At 42.6% G+C, this 18,303-nt stretch overlaps 1 protein-coding gene across 1 annotated transcript in view; it reads right to left on the bottom strand.

The window, feature by feature from the left end:
• The window catches only part of cacna2d3a (calcium channel, voltage-dependent, alpha 2/delta subunit 3a), a 418,957-nt gene that overhangs the window by 68,825 nt on the left and 331,829 nt on the right, over window positions 1–18,303 (bottom strand). The window contains exons 19-27 of the mRNA XM_052481816.1: window positions 17,617–17,688; window positions 14,638–14,699; window positions 14,351–14,418; window positions 13,342–13,387; window positions 12,802–12,899; window positions 12,205–12,298; window positions 11,785–11,880; window positions 11,402–11,523; window positions 10,171–10,248 (exon numbers count right to left, since the gene is read on the bottom strand). Coding sequence (XP_052337776.1) covers window positions 10,171–10,248; window positions 11,402–11,523; window positions 11,785–11,880; window positions 12,205–12,298; window positions 12,802–12,899; window positions 13,342–13,387; window positions 14,351–14,418; window positions 14,638–14,699; window positions 17,617–17,688 — 736 coding nt within the window. The remainder of the gene's footprint in view (window positions 1–10,170; window positions 10,249–11,401; window positions 11,524–11,784; window positions 11,881–12,204; window positions 12,299–12,801; window positions 12,900–13,341; window positions 13,388–14,350; window positions 14,419–14,637; window positions 14,700–17,616; window positions 17,689–18,303) is intronic.

Here is an 18,303-nt window from a genome sequence, read left to right on the forward strand (position 1 = left end):
CTGTAGGTAGGGGTAAAGGATAGATAATAGACAGTAACAGCAGTATACTGTATGTAGGGATAAAGGATAGATAATAGACAGTAACAGCAGTATACTGTAGGTAGGGGTAAAGGATAGATAATAGACAGCAACAGCAGTATACTGTAGGTAGGGTAAAGGATAGATAATAGACAGTAACAGCAGTATACTGTAGGTAGGGGCAAAGGATAGATAATAGACAGTAACAGCAGTATACTGTAGGTAGGGGTAAAGGATAGATAACAGACAGTAACAGCAGTATACTGTAGGGTAGGGGTAAAGGATAGATAATAGACAGTAACAGCAGTATACTGTAGGTAGGGGTAAAGGATAGATAATAGACAGTAACAGCAGTATACTGTAGGTAGGGGTAAAGGATAGATAATAGACAGTAACAGCAGTATACTGTAGGTAGGGGCAAAGGATAGATAATAGACAGTAACAGCAGTATACTGTAGGTAGGGGTAAAGGATAGATAATAGACAGCAACAGCAGCATACTGTAGGTAGGGGTAAAGGATAGATAATAGACAGTAACAGCAGTATACTGTAGGTAGGGGTAAAGGATAGATAATAGACAGTAACAGCAGTATACTGTAGGTAGGGCAAAGGATAGATAGATAATAGACAGTAACAGCAGTATACTGTAGGTAGGGGTAAAGGATAGATAATAGACAGTAACAGCAGTATACTGTAGGTAGGGTAAAGGATAGATAATAGACAGTAACAGCAGCATACTGTAGGTAGGGTAAAGGATAGATAATAGACAGTAACAGCAGTATACTGTAGGTAGGGGTAAAGGATAGATAATAGACAGTAACAGCAGTATACTGTAGGTAGGGGTAAAGGATAGATAATAGACAGTAACAGCAGTATACTGTAGGTAGGGGTAAAGGATAGATAATAGACAGTAACAGCAGTATACTGTAGGTAGGGGTAAAGGATAGATAATAGACAGTAACAGCAGTATACTGTAGGTAGGGATAAAGGATAGATAATAGACAGTAACAGCAGTATACTGTAGGTAGGGGTAAAGGATAGATAATAGACAGTAACAGCAGTATACTGTAGGTAGAGGTAAAGGATAGATAATAGACAGTAACAGCAGTATACTGTAGGTAGGATAAACAGGACAGTAAAGGATAGATAATAGACAGTAACAGCAGTATACTGTAGGTAGGGGTAAAGGATAGATAATAGACAGTAACAACAGTATACTGTAGGTAGGGGTAAAGGATAGATAATAGACAGTAACAGCAGTATACTGTAGGTAGGGTAAAGGATAGATAATAGACAGTAACAGCAGTATACTGTAGGTAGGGGTAAAGGATAGATAATAGACAGTAACAGCAGTATACTGTAGGTAGGGGTAAAGGATAGATAATAGACAGTAACAGCAGTATACTGTAGGTAGGGGTAAAGGATAGATAATAGACAGTAACAGCAGTATACTGTAGGTAGGGGTAAAGGATAGATAACAGACACTAACAGCAGTATACTGTAGGTAGGGGTAAAGGATAGATAATAGACAGTAACAGCAGTATACTGTAGGTAGGGGTAAAGGATAGATAATAGACAGTAACAGCAGTATACTGTAGGTAGGGGTAAAGGATAGATAATAGACAGTAACAGCAGTATACTGTAGGTAGGGGTAAAGGATAGATAATAGACAGTAACAGCAGTATACTGTAGGTAGGGGTAAAGGATAGATAATAGACAGTAACAGTAGTATACTGTAGGTAGGGTAAAGGATAGATAATAGACAGTAACAGCAGATACTGTATAGGGTAAAGGATAGACAGACAGTAACAGCAGTATACTGTAGGTACTAGGTAAAGGATAGATAATAGACAGTAACAGCAGTATACTGTAGGTAGGGTAAAGGATAGATAATAGACAGTAACAGCAGTATACTGTAGGTAGGGGTAAAGGATAGATAACAGACAGCAACAGCAGCATAGGTAGGCAGAGGTAAAGGATAGATAATAGACAGCAAAGCAGTATACTGTAGGCAGGGCAAAAGGATAGATAATAGACAGCAACAGCAGCATACTGTAGGCAGGGGCAAAAGGATAGATAACAGACAGTAACAGCAGTATACTGTAGGTAGGGTAAAGGATAGATAATAGACAGTAACAGCAGTATACTGTAGGTAGGGGTAAAGGATAGATAATAGACAGTAACAGCAGTATACTGTAGGTAGGGTAAAGGATAGATAATAGACAGTAACAGCAGTATACTGTAGGTAGGGGTAAAGGATAGATAATAGACAGTAACAGCAGTATACTGTAGGTAGGGTAAAGGATAGATAATAGACAGTAAACAGCAGCATACTGTAGGTAGGGGTAAAGGATAGATAATAGACAGTAACAGCAGCATACTGTAGGTAGGGATAAAGGATAGATAATAGACAGTAACAGCAGTATACTGTAGGTAGGGGTAAAGGATAGATAATAGACAGTAACAGCAGTATACTGTAGGTAGGGTAAAGGATAGATAATAGACAGTAACAGCAGTATACTGTAGGTAGGGGTAAAGGATAGATAATAGACAGTAACAGCAGTATACTGTAGGTAGGGGTAAAGGATAGATAACAGACAGCAACAGCAGTATACTGTAGGTAGGGAAGGATAGATAATAGACAGTAACAGCAGTATACTGTAGGTAGGGCAAAAGGATAGATAACAGACAGCAAACAGCAGTATACTGTAGGTAGAGGTAAAGGATAGATAATAGACAGTAACAGCAGTATACTGTAGGTAGGGGTAAAGGATAGATAATAGACAGTAACAGCAGTATACTGTAGGTAGGGTAAAGGATAGATAATAGACAGTAACAGCAGTATACTGTAGGTAGGGGTAAAGGATAGATAATAGACAGTAACAGCAGTATACTGTAGGTAGGGTAAAGGATAGATAATAGACAGTAAAAGCAGTATACTGTAGGTAGGGTAAAGGATAGATAATAGACAGTAACAGCAGTATACTGTAGGTAGGGGTAAAGGATAGATAATAGACAGTAACAGCAGTATACTGTAGGTAGAGGTAAAGGATAGATAATAGACAGTAACAGCAGTATACTGTAGGTAGGGTAAAGGTAAAGGATAGATAATAGACAGTAACAGCAGTATACTGTAGGTAGTGGGTAAAGGATAGATAATAGACAGTAACAGCAGTATACTGTAGGTAGGGGTAAAGGATAGATAATAGACAGTAACAGCAGTATACTGTAGGTAGGGGTAAAGGATAGATAATAGACAGTAACAGCAGTATACTGTAGGTAGGGGTAAAGGATAGATAATAGACAGTAACAGCAGTATACTGTATGTAGGGATAAAGGATAGATAATAGACAGTAACAGCAGTATACTGTAGGTAGGGGTAAAGGATAGATAATAGACAGTAACAGCAGTATACTGTAGGTAGGGTAAAGGATAGATAATAGACAGTAACAGCAGTATACTGTAGGTAGGGTAAAGGATAGATAATAGACAGTAACAGCAGTATACTGTAGGTAGGGGTAAAGGATAGATAATAGACAGTAACAGCAGTATACTGTAGGTAGGGGTAAAGGATAGATAATAGACAGTAACAGCAGTATACTGTAGGTAGGGGTAAAGGATAGATAATAGACAGTAACAGCAGTATACTGTAGGTAGGGGTAAAGGATAGATAATAGACAGTAACAGCAGTATACTGTAGGTAGGGGTAAAGGATAGATAACAGACAGTAACAGCAGTATACTGTAGGTAGGGGTAAAGGATAGATAATAGACAGTAACAGCAGTATACTGTAGGTAGGGGTAAAGGATAGATAATAGACAGTAACAGCAGTATACTGTAGGTAGGGGTAAAGGATAGATAATAGACAGTAACAGCAGTATACTGTAGGTAGGGGTAAAGGATAGATAATAGACAGTAACAGCAGTATACTGTAGGTAGGGGTAAAGGATAGATAATAGACAGTAACAGCAGTATACTGTAGGTAGGGGTAAAGGATAGATAATAGACAGTAACAGCAGTATACTGTAGGTAGGGGTAAAGGATAGATAATAGACAGTAACAGCAGTATACTGTAGGTAGGGGTAAAGGATAGATAATAGACAGTAACAGCAGTATACTGTAGGTAGAGGTAAAGGATAGATAATAGACAGTAACAGCAGTATACTGTAGGTAGGGGTAAAGGATAGATAATAGACAGTAACAGCAGTATACTGTAGGTAGGGTAAAGGATAGATAATAGACAGTAACAGCAGTATACTGTAGGTAGGGGCAAAAGGATAGATAATAGACAGTAACAGCAGTATACTGTAGGTAGGGGGGTAAAGGATAGATAATAGACAGTAACAGCAGTATACTGTAGGTAGGGGTAAAGGATAGATAATAGACAGTAACAGCAGTATACTGTAGGTAGGGGTAAAGGATAGATAATAGACAGTAACAGCAGTATACTGTAGGTAGGGTAAAGGATAGATAATAGACAGTAACAGCAGTATACTGTAGGTAGAGGTAAAGGATAGATAGACATAGACAGTAACAGGGTATACTGTAGGTAGGGGTAAAGGATAGATAATAGACAGTAACAGCAGTATACTGTAGGTAGGGCAAAGGATAGATAATAGACAGTAACAGCAGTATACTGTAGGTAGGGGTAAAGGATAGATAATAGACAGTAACAGCAGTATACTGTAGGTAGAGGTAAAGGATAGATAATAGACAGTAAAAGCAGTATACTGTAGGTAGGGGTAAAGGATAGATAATAGACAGTAACAGCAGTATACTGTAGGTAGGGGTAAAGGATAGATAATAGACAGTAACAGCAGTATACTGTAGGTAGGGGAAAGGATAGATAATAGACAGTAACAGCAGTATACTGTAGGTAGGGGTAAAGGATAGATAATAGACAGTAACAGCAGCATACTGTAGGTAGGGGTAAAGGATAGATAATAGACAGTAACAGCAGTATACTGTAGGTAGGGCAAAGGATAGGATAATAGACAGTAACAGCAGTATACTGTAGGTAGGGGTAAAGGATAGATAATAGACAGTAACAGCAGTATACTGTAGGTAGGGGTAAAGGATAGATAATAGACAGTAACAGCAGTATACTGTAGGTAGGGGTAAAGGATAGATAATAGACAGTAACAGCAGTATACTGTAGGTAGGGGTAAAGGATAGATAATAGACAGTAACAGCAGTATACTGTAGGTAGGGGTAAAGGATAGATAATAGACAGTAACAGCAGTATACTGTAGGTAGGGGTAAAGGATAGATAATAGACAGTAACAGCAGTATACTGTAGGTAGGGGTAAAGTGACTAGACAACATGATAGATAATAGACAGTAACAGCAGTATACTGTAGGTAGGGGTAAAGTGACTAGACAACATGATAGATAATAGACAGTAACAGCAGTATACTGTAGGTAGGGGTAAAGGATAGATAATAGACAGTAACAGCAGTATACTGTAGGTAGGGGTAAAGGATAGATAATAGACAGTAACAGCAGTATACTGTAGGTAGGGGTAAAGGATAGATAATAGACAGTAACAGCAGTATACTGTAGGTAGGGGTAAAGGATAGATAATAGACAGTAACAGCAGTATACTGTAGGTAGGGGTAAAGGATAGATAATAGACAGCAACAGCAGCATACTGTAGGTAGGGTAAAGGATAGATAACAGACAGTAACAGCAGTATACTGTAGGTAGGGCAAAGGATAGATAATAGACAGCAACAGCAGCATACTGTAGGTAGGGGTAAAGGATAGATAATAGACAGTAACAGCAGCATACTGTAGGTAGGGTAAAGGATAGATAACAGACAGTAACAGCAGTATACTGTAGGTAGGGGCAAAAAGGATAGATAATAGACAGTAACAGCAGCATACTGTAGGTAGGGCAAAGGATAGATAATAGACAGTAACAGCAGTATACTGTAGGTAGGGCAAAGGATAGATAATAGACAGCAACAGCAGCATACTGTAGGTAGGGCAAAGGATAGATACAGACAGCAACAGCAGTATACTGTAGGTAGGGGCAAAGGATAGATAACAGACAGTAACAGCAGTATACTGCAGGTAGGGGCAAAGGATAGATAATAGACAGCAACAGCAGTATACTGTAGGTAGGGGCAAAAGGATAGATAATAGACAGCAACAGCAGTATACTGTAGGTAGGGCAAAGGATAGATAATAGACAGCAACAGCAGTATACTGCAGGTAGGGCAAAGGATAGATAATAGACAGCAGAACAGCAGCATACTGTAGGTAGGGCAAAGGATAGATAATAGACAGTAACAGCAGTATACTGTAGGTAGGGGCAAAGGATAGATAATAGACAGTAACAGCAGTATACTGTAGGTAGGGTAAAGGATAGATAATAGACAGTAACAGCAGCATACTGTAGGTAGGGGTAAAGGATAGATAATAGACAGCAACAGCAGTATACTGTAGGTAGGGGCAAAGGATAGATAATAGACAGTAGAACAGCAGCATACTGTAGGTAGGGGCAAAGGATAGATAATAGACAGCAACAGCAGCATACTGTAGGTAGGGGCAAAAAGGATAGATAATAGACAGTAACAGCAGTATACTGTAGGTAGGGTAAAGGATAGATAATAGACAGTAACAGCAGTATACTGTAGGTAGGGGCAAAGGATAGATAATAGACAGTAACAGCAGTATACTGTAGGTAGGGGTAAAGGACAGATAATAGACAGTAACAGCAGTATACTGTAGGTAGGGGTAAAGGATAGATAATAGACAGTAACAGCAGTATACTGTAGGTAGGGTAAAGGATAGATAATAGACAGTAACAGCAGTATACTGTAGGTAGGGGGGTCAGGCAAAAGGATAGATAATAGACAGTAACAGCAGCATACTGTAGGTAGGTAGGGGCAAAGGATAGATAATAGACAGCAACAGCAGTATACTGTAGGTAGGGGTAAAGGATAGATAATAGACAGCAACAGCAGTATACTGTAGGTAGGGCAAAGGATAGATAACAGACAGACAACAGCAGCATACTGTAGGCAAAGGGGTAAAGGATAGATAATAGACAGTAACAGCAGTATACTGTAGGTAGGGGTAAAGGACTAGACAACATGATAGATAATAGACAGTAACAGCAGTATACTGTAGGTAGGGGTAAAGTGACTAGACAACATGATAGATAATAGACAGTAACAGCAGCATACTGTAGGTAGGGGTAAAGGATAGATAATAGATAATAACAGCAGCATACTGTAGGTAGGGGCAAAGGATAGATAATAGACAGCAACAGCAGTATACTGTAGGTAGGGGTAAAGGATAGATAATAGACAGCAACAGCAGTATACTGTAGGTAGGGGCAAAGGATAGATAATAGACAGTAACAGCAGCATACTGTAGGTAGGGGTAAAGGGCAAAGGATAGATAATAGACAGCAACAGCAGTATACTGTAGGTAGGGGCAAAGGAGGATAGATAATAGACAGTAACAGCAGCATACTGTAGGTAGGGGTAAAGGATAGATAACAGACAGATAATAGACAGCAACAGCAGTATACTGTAGGTAGGGGTAAAGGATAGATAATAGACAGCAACAGCAGTATACTGTAGGTAGGGTAAAGGATAGATAATAGACAGTAACAGCAGTATACTGTAGGTAGGGGTAAAGGATAGATAATAGACAGATAGCAACAGCAGTATACTGTAGGTAGGGGTAAAGGATAGATAATAGACAGCAACAGCAGTATACTGTAGGTAGGGGTAAAGGATAGATAATAGACAGTAACAGCAGTATACTGTAGGTAGGGGTAAAGGATAGATAATAGACAGCAACAGCAGTATACTGTAGGTAGGGGTAAAGGATAGATAATAGACAGTAACAGCAGTATACTGTAGGTAGGGGTAAAGGATAGATAATAGACAGTAACAGCAGTATACTGTAGGTAGGGGTAAAGGATAGATAATAGACAGTAACAGCAGTATACTGTAGGTAGGGGTAAAGGATAGATAATAGACAGCAACAGCAGTATACTGTAGGTAGGGGCAAAGGATAGATAATAGACAGCAACAGCAGTATACTGTAGGTAGGGCAAAGGTAAAGGATAGATAATAGACAGTAACAGCAGTATACTGTAGGTAGGGGTAAAGGATAGATAGATAGACAGTAACAGCAGTATACTGTAGGTAGGGTAAAGGATAGATAATAGACAGTAACAGCAGTATACTGTAGGTAGGGATAAAGGATAGATAATAGACAGTAACAGCAGTATACTGTAGGCAGGGGTAAAGGATAGATAATAGACAGCAACAGCAGTATACTGTAGGTAGGGGTAAAGGATAGATAATAGACAGTAACAGCAGTATACTGTAGGTAGGGGTAAAGGATAGATAATAGACAGTAACAGCAGTATACTGTAGGTAGGGGCAAAGGATAGATAATAGACAGTAACAGCAGTATACTGTAGGTAGGGTAAAGGATAGATAATAGACAGTAACAGCAGTATACTGTAGGTAGGGGTAAAGGATAGATAATAGACAGTAACAGCAGTATACTGTAGGTAGGGGCAAAGGATAGATAATAGACAGTAACAGCAGTATACTGTAGGTAGGGGTAAAGGATAGATAATAGACAGCAACAGCAGTATACTGTAGGTAGGGTAAAGGATAGATAATAGACAGTAACAGCAGTATACTGTAGGAGGTAAAGGATAGATAATAGACAGTAACAGCAGTATACTGTAGGTAGGGGTAAAGGATAGATAATAGACAGTAACAGCAGTATACTGTAGGTAGGGGTAAAGGATAGATAATAGACAGTAACAGCAGTATACTGTAGGTAGGGGTAAAGGATAGATAATAGACAGTAACAGCAGTATACTGTAGGTAGGGGTAAAGGATAGATAATAGACAGTAACAGCAGTATACTGTAGGTAGGGGTAAAGGATAGATAATAGACAGTAACAGCAGCTTGATGAGTCAAATTAGTTAGTGCAAAAAGGGTCAATGCAGATAGTCTGGGTAGCTATTTGGTTAACTATTTAACTAATTATTTAGCAGTATTATTTTTTGGGGTAGAATCTGTTCAGGGTCCTGTTGGTTCCAGACCTGGTGCATCGGTACCACTTGCGGTGCGGTAGCAGAACAGAACAGTCTATGATTTGGGTGATGAGACGACTCCGGGTTCCTGGCCTTCTAGGCAGAGTTCCTCTGTCCAGTGTCTGTGTTCTTTTGCCCATCTTAATCTTTTCTTTTTATTGGCCAGTCTGAGATTTGGCTTTTTTTTTACAACTCTGCTTAGAAGGCCAGCATCCTGGAGTCGCCTCTTCACTGTTGATGTTGAGTCTGGTGTTGTGCAGATACTATTTAATGAAGCTGCCAGTTGAGGACTTGTGAGGTGTCTGTTTCTCAAACTAGACACTCTATTGTACGTATTGTCCTCTTTCTCAGTTGTGCACCGGGGCCTCCCACTCCTCTTTCTATTCTGGTTAGGGCCAGTTTGCTCCATTCTGTGAAGGGAGTAGTACACAGCGTTGTACCAGATCTTCAGTTTCATGGCAATTTCTCGCATGGAATAGCCTTCATTTCTCAGAACAAGAATAGACTGACGAGTTTCAGGCTATTTTGAGCCTGAAATCGAACCCACAAATGCTGATGCTCCAGACACATGTACACGGGTCCCGTACATGGTTCACGTTGTCCAGCGCCACACTTCCCAACGTAAACTTTCCCTGACACACACACACACACACACACACACACACACACACACACACACACACACACACACACACACACACACACACACACACACACACACACACACACACACACACACACACACACACACACACACACACACACACACACACACACATACACACACACACACAACACACACACACCAGTCCTCCTCCATAGCCAGCTGTGTGCAGAAGTAAGGCCAAAGGCTGACCTTCAACCTTGCCTGAGGCTAGAGGGGAAGACAGCCATTTGCTGTCCAAGCAAGATGACACACTATCCAGATCAACAGAGTCTGAGTGAGAGTGTGAATGAAAAGGCACCATCGAGGAGAGTGTGCTAGATGCAGAATGTGTGCGTGTCCAGAGCTCAGTGTGTTTGTGTTTGTGTCTGTGTGTATGTGTGTGTTTTGAAGGAGTTAAATCAACTCACCGGCAGCAATGGGTGATTTTCTTTCATCCAGTAGCTGAATGGCAGTGCTGGCCAACACTACACTATTATTGTCCTTCCCTAGGACACATACAGAACACACACCATCAGTCTCCTTGTCATCACTACAATACGCATTCCTGCAGGGGTATCTACATTATATACTATAGTAATCATTTGACCACGGCAACCTCAGAAAGTAAATAGAATATCACCAGTATTATTAGAGTGTGGTTTAATGGACTCCCTGAGGCAACAGCAGGCCACTCAAAACATGTTCTTTCAATAATACTATTGGAAGGGCACTGGTTTCTCTGAGTGCGTGTGTGTGTGTGTGCGTGCGTGCGTGCGTGCGTGCGTGCGTGCGTGCGTGCGTGCGTGCGTGCGTGCGTGTGTGTGTGTGTGTGTGTGTGTGTGTGTGTGTGTGTGTGTGTGTGTGTGTGTGTGTGTGTGTGTGTGTGTGTGTGTGTGTGTGTGTGTGTGTGTGTGTGTGTGTGTGTGGCAGCTCGTTATAACATATCCAATTTCAACCCATAGCAATCAGCCCTGTCCACAAGAACACAGCCCAGAATTAATAAGAGCGATAGAGAGGGAGAGAAGAGAGAAGGAGAGACAGAGAGAGAAGAGAGAAGGAGAGACAGAGAGAGACAGAGAGAGAGGGGGAGAGACATAGAGAGAAGAGAGAGAGAGAGAGAGAAGAGGGAGAGACAGAGAGAGAAGAGAGAAGGAGAGAGAGGGAGAGACAGAGAGAGAAGAGAGAAGGAGAGACAGAGAGAGACAGAGAGAGAGAGAGAGAGAGGAGTGAGAGAAAGAGGGAGGGAAAGGGGAAGGAGAAGGAAAACATGGAAATAGGGAGAGAAATAACTAGAAAAGCAATGGTAAGGGAAAATGGATTTGGTTGAATGCAATCATCCTCCGCAAAATATGTGTGTAATGGAAACGGTTTATGTTAGGCAATAACCATTTACATATCAACTTATTTTCATGTTCCCTCTCAGGCATTTGGCTGCAATATGGTACCAACCACTAAAAACAGCCCTCTAAACATCTCACTACTGGGAGAGTTAAACAGGAAGGACTGTGTTTCTCTCTCTCGCTGTGTGTATTTGAACCACTCATGTAATTTCTCCAGTGGACACAGGGTGGAGCAGTTGTACCAGATTCAGCTGTGTGTTCAGGCTATCAAAGGAGGACTGTTCAGTGATGTTTTCCCATAGAGGATAGGTGTACCTACCTGTGTTGAAGGGGAGAGAGTAGACAAAGGTTCCAGGAACCTGTTCTGCTGCTCTCTTGTACCACAGGGGAAAGTGATCGGCATTGAACACCCCTTCTTTATCTTCAGCTGTCAGGAAATCTCTTGAAACAGACAGAAACAAAGAGGTGATGAAACAGGAAACAGGAAACAGAAAACAGGAAACAGGAAACAGGAAACAGGAAACAGGAAACTGGAAACTGGAAACTGGACAGGCAACGTGAGAGGACCAACAATCAACAGTCATTACATGAACACTAACTTCAGGGAATTGTGGGGTAGCGTGTTGCGAACCATTCATCTGGCAGTGTCAGCCTGTGTGTGATGAACTTACAGATTGGTCAGCCTGTGTGTGATGAACTTACTGATTGGTCAGCTGGTCCGGAACCACAAACAAGTTGATTCTGGAGAGGCCAGTACGTGTGCCCAGGTAGGCTATCTCCACGCCCTTATCAGAGTTCCTGGAAAACATACATGCAATAATACTCAGGTAATACTACAGTAATACTACAGTAATGCGTCACACATTAGATACAGAATGAGTGTGCCGAACAGCTAAGAGCATCAGTCGTGTAAAACCATGGTACATACTAGAGGGAGATATGGAGAAAGAGGTTGCGTGTGTGTGTATGTATGTATGTATGTATGTGTGTGTGTGTGTGTGTGTGTGTGTGTGTGTGTGTGTGTGTGTGTGTGTGTGTGTGTGTGTGTGTGTGTGTGTGTGTGTGTGTGTGTGTGTGTGTGTGTGTGTGTGTGTGTGTGTGTGTGTGTGTGTGTGTACATACTCTGACTTGTTTAGTACCAAGCTGGTCCAGTAGGCCTCTAGAGGAGCTGTTACTACAGCATCAAACAGAACCTCCTGGATCAATTCCTTATCACCTAGAATAGAACACAATATAATAGAATGTAACATAACATAATATAATAGAACAGAATAGAATAGAACAAAATAGAACAGAATAGAATAGAACACAATAGAACAAAATAGAAAATAACTGAATAGAACAGAATAGAAAATAACGGAATAGAACAGAATAGAAAATAACTGAATAGAACAGAATAGAACAGAATAGAAAATAACAGAATAGAACAGAATAGAAAATAACGGAATAGAACAGAACAAAATAGGATATAATCAAACAGCATAGAACAGAATAGAATAGAATAGAATCAAACAGACTAGAACAGAATAGAATATAATATAATCAAACAGCATAGAACAGAATAGAATAGAATCAAACAGAATAGAATGGAAAAGAACAGAACAGAAGTGAGACAATATTGAGGAGTCAGATAGACCAGTTAAAGGACCAGTAAGGCATATGGAGTCCGGTCGATGAGTATAGGATGGAGAGAGAGAGAGAATGGAGGGAGGGACTTACATTTAAGGTGTGGTTCTCGTCCACTGAGGTAGAGTTTGATGGCTTCTATCTGAGACAGGTACCGATGCTCTGGGTGCTCATCTGTGTCACAGTATGTCCTGTAGTGGAAACACACACACCATACTGTTACAACACACACACACACACACACACACACACACACACACACACACACACACACACACACACACACACACACACACACACACACACACACACACACACACACACACACACACACACACACACACTCACACACACACACACACACTGTTACAACACACACAGACACACAAACACGCTGTAACTAAACACATACACACATTGTTACTGAATACATACATACACACTGTTACTAAACACCCCCCCCCACACACACACACAAGTTACTAAATATACACACATACACACATTGTTACTAAATACATACACACACACTGTTACTAAACACACATACACACTGTTACTAACCCCCCCCCCCACACACACACACACACACATTCACACACACACATTCCCCTAACAACATTGTGTTCCTACCATTCATCTGCTAGCTGTACATCAGGGTGCTCCAGATCATGAAGACCTAGATGTGACCAATAGACGTTAGTCTACAGAGAGAAAAGACCACAACCCCCTGTGGGAAACACTATTAAACAACTACAATGATAGGGACAGTGGTAGGAATGGGCCGCTGTTGACTGGTAGACAGAGCTGCCATTGCTAATGCCATACTGCTTAGGTATCATCATCTCTTACAGAATACTGGCTCTGAAATAAGAAAAGCAGTATGGGCCGATTTGTGCCCGTATCGCTAGATTTTTCATTCCACTTTAAGCATCAGATTGACAAAAACTCTGGTTTTCAGCTCTACTTTCATTTATAATTAAAGTCCTGTGTGTGTCTGGTGAAAAATGACTCTCCTGAGTGGCTCTGACAGGACTGACAGGAGTAGCAAGAGCCAAGTCATGCTCCCAGGGCTCCACGTGTTTATAAAAACATGCTTAGAATCAGCATGAATATTAACACACATGATCCTGGACATGGAGCACGGGGAATACACATGATGGAGGAAAAACAAGGGAGGGAGAGAAAAAGAGAGAGGGGGGAGATAGATATACACAGAGAGAGAGAGAGAGAGAGACAGAGACAGAGAGATAAATAGAGAGAGAGACAGATTATTTTATTTCAGAGACAGAGACAGAGAAAGAAAGAGAGAGAGAGAGACATAGAGAGAGAGAGAGAGAGAGATATAAAGAGAGAGACAGAGAGAGAGACAGAGAGAGAAAGAGAAAGAGAAAGAGAAAGAGAGAGAGAGAGAGAGAGAGAGAGAGAGAGAGGAGAGAGAGAGAGAGAGAGAGAGAGAGAGAGAGAGAGAGAGAGAGAGAGAGCAAGAGAGAGAGAGAGAGAGAGAGAGAGAGAGAGAGAGAGAGAGAGCAAGAGAGAGAGAGAGAGAGCAAGATAGGGAGAGAGAGAGAGAGAGAGAGAGGAAGGGAAGGGATGAGTAACAGAGGGAAATAGGGAACAGGTGAGAGAGAAGTATGTCTACCTTCTTCTACAGTGACGTTTCCTCTAAAGAAGTATTTTCCATGGCCTCTGGACAGGGCTACCCCTAGACTGAAAACACACCTCTATAAGAGACCTGTACACACACACACACACACACACACACACACACACACACACACACACACACACACACACACACACACACACACACACACACACACACACACACACACACACACACACACACACACACACACACACACACACACACACTTTTTGCTAGAAGATAACAGAACAGCTTTGAGTACTCTAGCTACATGGCCTCACCTGAAGGGGGTTCCCTTGATGTCAGTGTAATAGTAATCATTATGCAGTACCAGCACACGCTTCTGAAACACACACGCAAACAAACACACATCATTACAGATATTGTATTTGTAATGTCTAAAACTTTATGCACAAACATTCATACACACAACTTCACTCCATTCCGCTGGCAAACAGCCTATATTTATTTCCTCTTATCTGGCTCCCTCTAGTGGCAGGCAGGTTGTTTGCTCTAGAGAAACAACTATGTATCTGACAGATGTCCACTAGCTACATGTGCTGTTATTCCCAGAGATAACAGACATGAATATGTTCGTTGTCCTGAATGGCTCAGTTGGAAGAGCATGGAGCTTGCAACGGCAGGGTTGTTGGTTAGATTTCCGGGACCACTGATACGTAAAATGGTATGCACGTATGACAATAAGTCGCTACGGATACAAAGGACATGCTAAATGGAATGTATTATAATGTTGACCAGAAGAGCCAGAGAAACTAGTGAAGAAGAGGAGTGCCATCTGTCCCCTGAGTGTGTGGTTTAGCATTTAACCGGTTTAACTATAAATAAACACACACACACACACACACACACACACACACACACACACACACACACACACACACACACACACACACACACACACACACACACACACACACACACACACACACACACACACACAGGAACGGTAAAAAAGGGAACCACTGGGCTGCTGTCTCGCTCAGATTCAGCAACATGTGCTCAGTAGAGATAAGAAGAGTCTCACAGTTACACACACAAACACATACTCTGACACATTCCGACTGCAGCCCATGAGTCCCCTTGGGATTTCAGCGAAGTGTGTGTGTGTGTGTGTGTGTGTATGTGTGTGTGCGTGTGTGATCAGTGGGGGGCATAGAGGTGAGTGAATCTCCTAGCACAGTACAGCATCACTAATGATTGTTTGAACTGCCATCCCCAGACTCCTTCTCAACTGGTACATGTGAGGGTGTGTGTGTCTGTGAGGGTGTGTGTGTCTGTGAGGGTGTGTGTGTCTGTATGGGTGTGTGTCTGTGAGGATGTGTGTGTCTGTATGGGTGTGTGTGTCTGTGAGGGTGTGTGTGTCTGTGAGGGTGTGTGTGTCTGTATGGGTGTGTGTGTCTGTATGGGTGTGTGTGTCTGTGAGGGTGTGTGTGTCTGTGAGGGTGTGTGTGTCTGTATGGGTGTGTGTCTGTGAGGGTGTGTGTGTCTGTATGGATGTGTGTCTGTGAGGGTGTGTGTGTCTGTGAGGATGTGTGTGTCTGTATGGGTGTGTGTGTCTGTGAGGGTGTGTGTGTGTCTGTGAGGGTGTGTGCGCCTGTGAGGGTGTGTGTGTCTGTGAGGGTGTGTGTGTCTGTATGGGTGTGTGTGTCTGTATGGGTGTGTGTGTGTCTGTATGGATGTGTGTGTCTGTGAGGGTGTGTGTGTCTGTGAGGGTGTGTGTGTCTGTATGTGTGTGTGTGTGTGTCTGTGAGGGTGTGTGTGTCTGTGAGGGTGTGTGTGTCTGTGAGGGTGTGTGTGTCTGTGAGGGTGTGTGCGCCTGTGAGGGTGTGTGCGCCTGTGAGGGTGTGTGCGCCTGTGAGGGTGTGTGCGCCTGTGAGGGTGTGTGTGTCTGTATGGGTGTGTGTGTCTGTGAGGGTATGTGTGTCTGTGAGGGTGTGTGCGCCTGTGAGGGTGTGTGTGTCTGTAAGGGTGTGTGTGTCTGTATGGGTGTGTGTGTCTGTATGGGTGTGTGTGTCTGTGAGGGTGTGTGTGTCTGTGAGGGTGTGTGTGTCTGTATGGGTGTGTGTGTCTGTGAGGGTGTGTGTGTCTGTAAGGGTGTGTGTGTCTGTATGGGTGTGTGTGTCTGTATGGGTGTGTGTGTCTGTGAGGGTGTGTGTGTCTGTGAGGGTGTGTGTGTCTGTATGTGTGTGTGTGTGTGTGTCTGTGAGGGTGTGTGTGTCTGTGAGGGTGTGTGTGTCTGTGAGGGTGTGTGTGTCTGTGAGGGTGTGTGCGCCTGTGAGGGTGTGTGCGCCTGTGAGGGTGTGTGCGCCTGTGAGGGTGTGTGCGCCTGTGAGGGTGTGTGTGTCTGTATGGGTGTGTGTGTCTGTGAGGGTGTGTGTGTCTGTGAGGGTGTGTGCGCCTGTGAGGGTGTGTGTGTCTGTAAGGGTGTGTGTGTCTGTATGGGTGTGTGTGTCTGTATGGGTGTGTGTGTCTGTGAGGGTGTGTGTGTCTGTGAGGGTGTGTGTGTCTGTATGGGTGTGTGTGTCTGTGAGGGTGTGTGTGTCTGTAAGGGTGTGTGTGTCTGTATGGGTGTGTGTGTCTGTATGGGTGTGTGTGTCTGTGAGGGTGTGTGTGTCTGTATGGGTGTGTGTGTCTGTATGGGTGTGTGTGTCTGTGAGGGTGTGTGTGTCTGTGAGGGTGTGTGTGATGGCCCTCTCTCCATAAGAATGTGCAACATATCAGAAGCAGTGTGTATGAACTGCACAATCTGGACCACAACAGTAAAGATGTAAATCCAGTCCACACACACAGACACAGACACAGATACAGACACAGACACAGACACAGACACAGACACAGACACAGACACAGACACACACACACACAGACACACACACACACACGCACACACGCACACTCGCACACACGCACACACGCACACACCCCCACACACACACACACCCCCACACACACACACACCCCCCACACACACACACAGACACACCCACAGACACAGACACAGACACACACACAGACACACACACACAGACACACACACAGACACACACACACACACACACACACACACACACACACACACACACACACACACACACACACACACACTCGCACACACACACACACACACACACACACACACACACACACACACACACACACACACACACACACACACACACACACACACACACACACACACACACACACACACACACACACACACACACACACACACTTACCCCTTTGTCCACAGTCTTCTTTACCTCCATGGAGAAGGTGCCAGTCTTCCTGTTTACCATGGCATTACGCAGCTAGAGACAAAGAACAGACAGTCCATCAATCACAGAGTACACCCTCACAGAATGTATAGCTGAGCACATACAGGTAACTGCCAAAATAAAGGAAACACTTGAGTAAGTAAGGGATACAAAGTATATTGAAGGCAGATGCTTCCACAAATGTGTGATTCCTCAGTTAATTAATCAATTAACATCCCATCATGCTTAGGGTCATGTATCAAAATTCTGGGCAGACCATTATTTAGGCCATTATTTTGGCTACCATGTCTATGAGTGATCATTGAATGATTTGATGAGCATGAAAATAATATACGACGTGCCATGGCCGTCTCAGTTATCAGATCTCATCCCAATTGAACACTGGAGGATTCTGGAGTGGTGAGACAGCGTTTTTCACCATGATACATTTTTTTTCTAAATGATGGAATTTCTCATGGAAGAATGGTGTCACATCCCTCCAGTAGAGTTCCAGACACTTAGAATCTATGTCAAGATGCATTTAAGTTGTTCTGACTGGTGGTGTCCCAACACCCTATTAAACCTCTTAAGACTCTAGGGGCAGTATTTCATTTTTGGATAAAAAGACGTGCCAGTTTTAAGCGCAATATTTTGTCACGAAAAGATGCT

The sequence above is a fragment of the Oncorhynchus keta genome, chromosome 27 (assembly GCF_023373465.1).
Source record: "Oncorhynchus keta strain PuntledgeMale-10-30-2019 chromosome 27, Oket_V2, whole genome shotgun sequence".
Taxonomy (NCBI): Eukaryota; Metazoa; Chordata; class Actinopteri; order Salmoniformes; family Salmonidae; genus Oncorhynchus; species Oncorhynchus keta.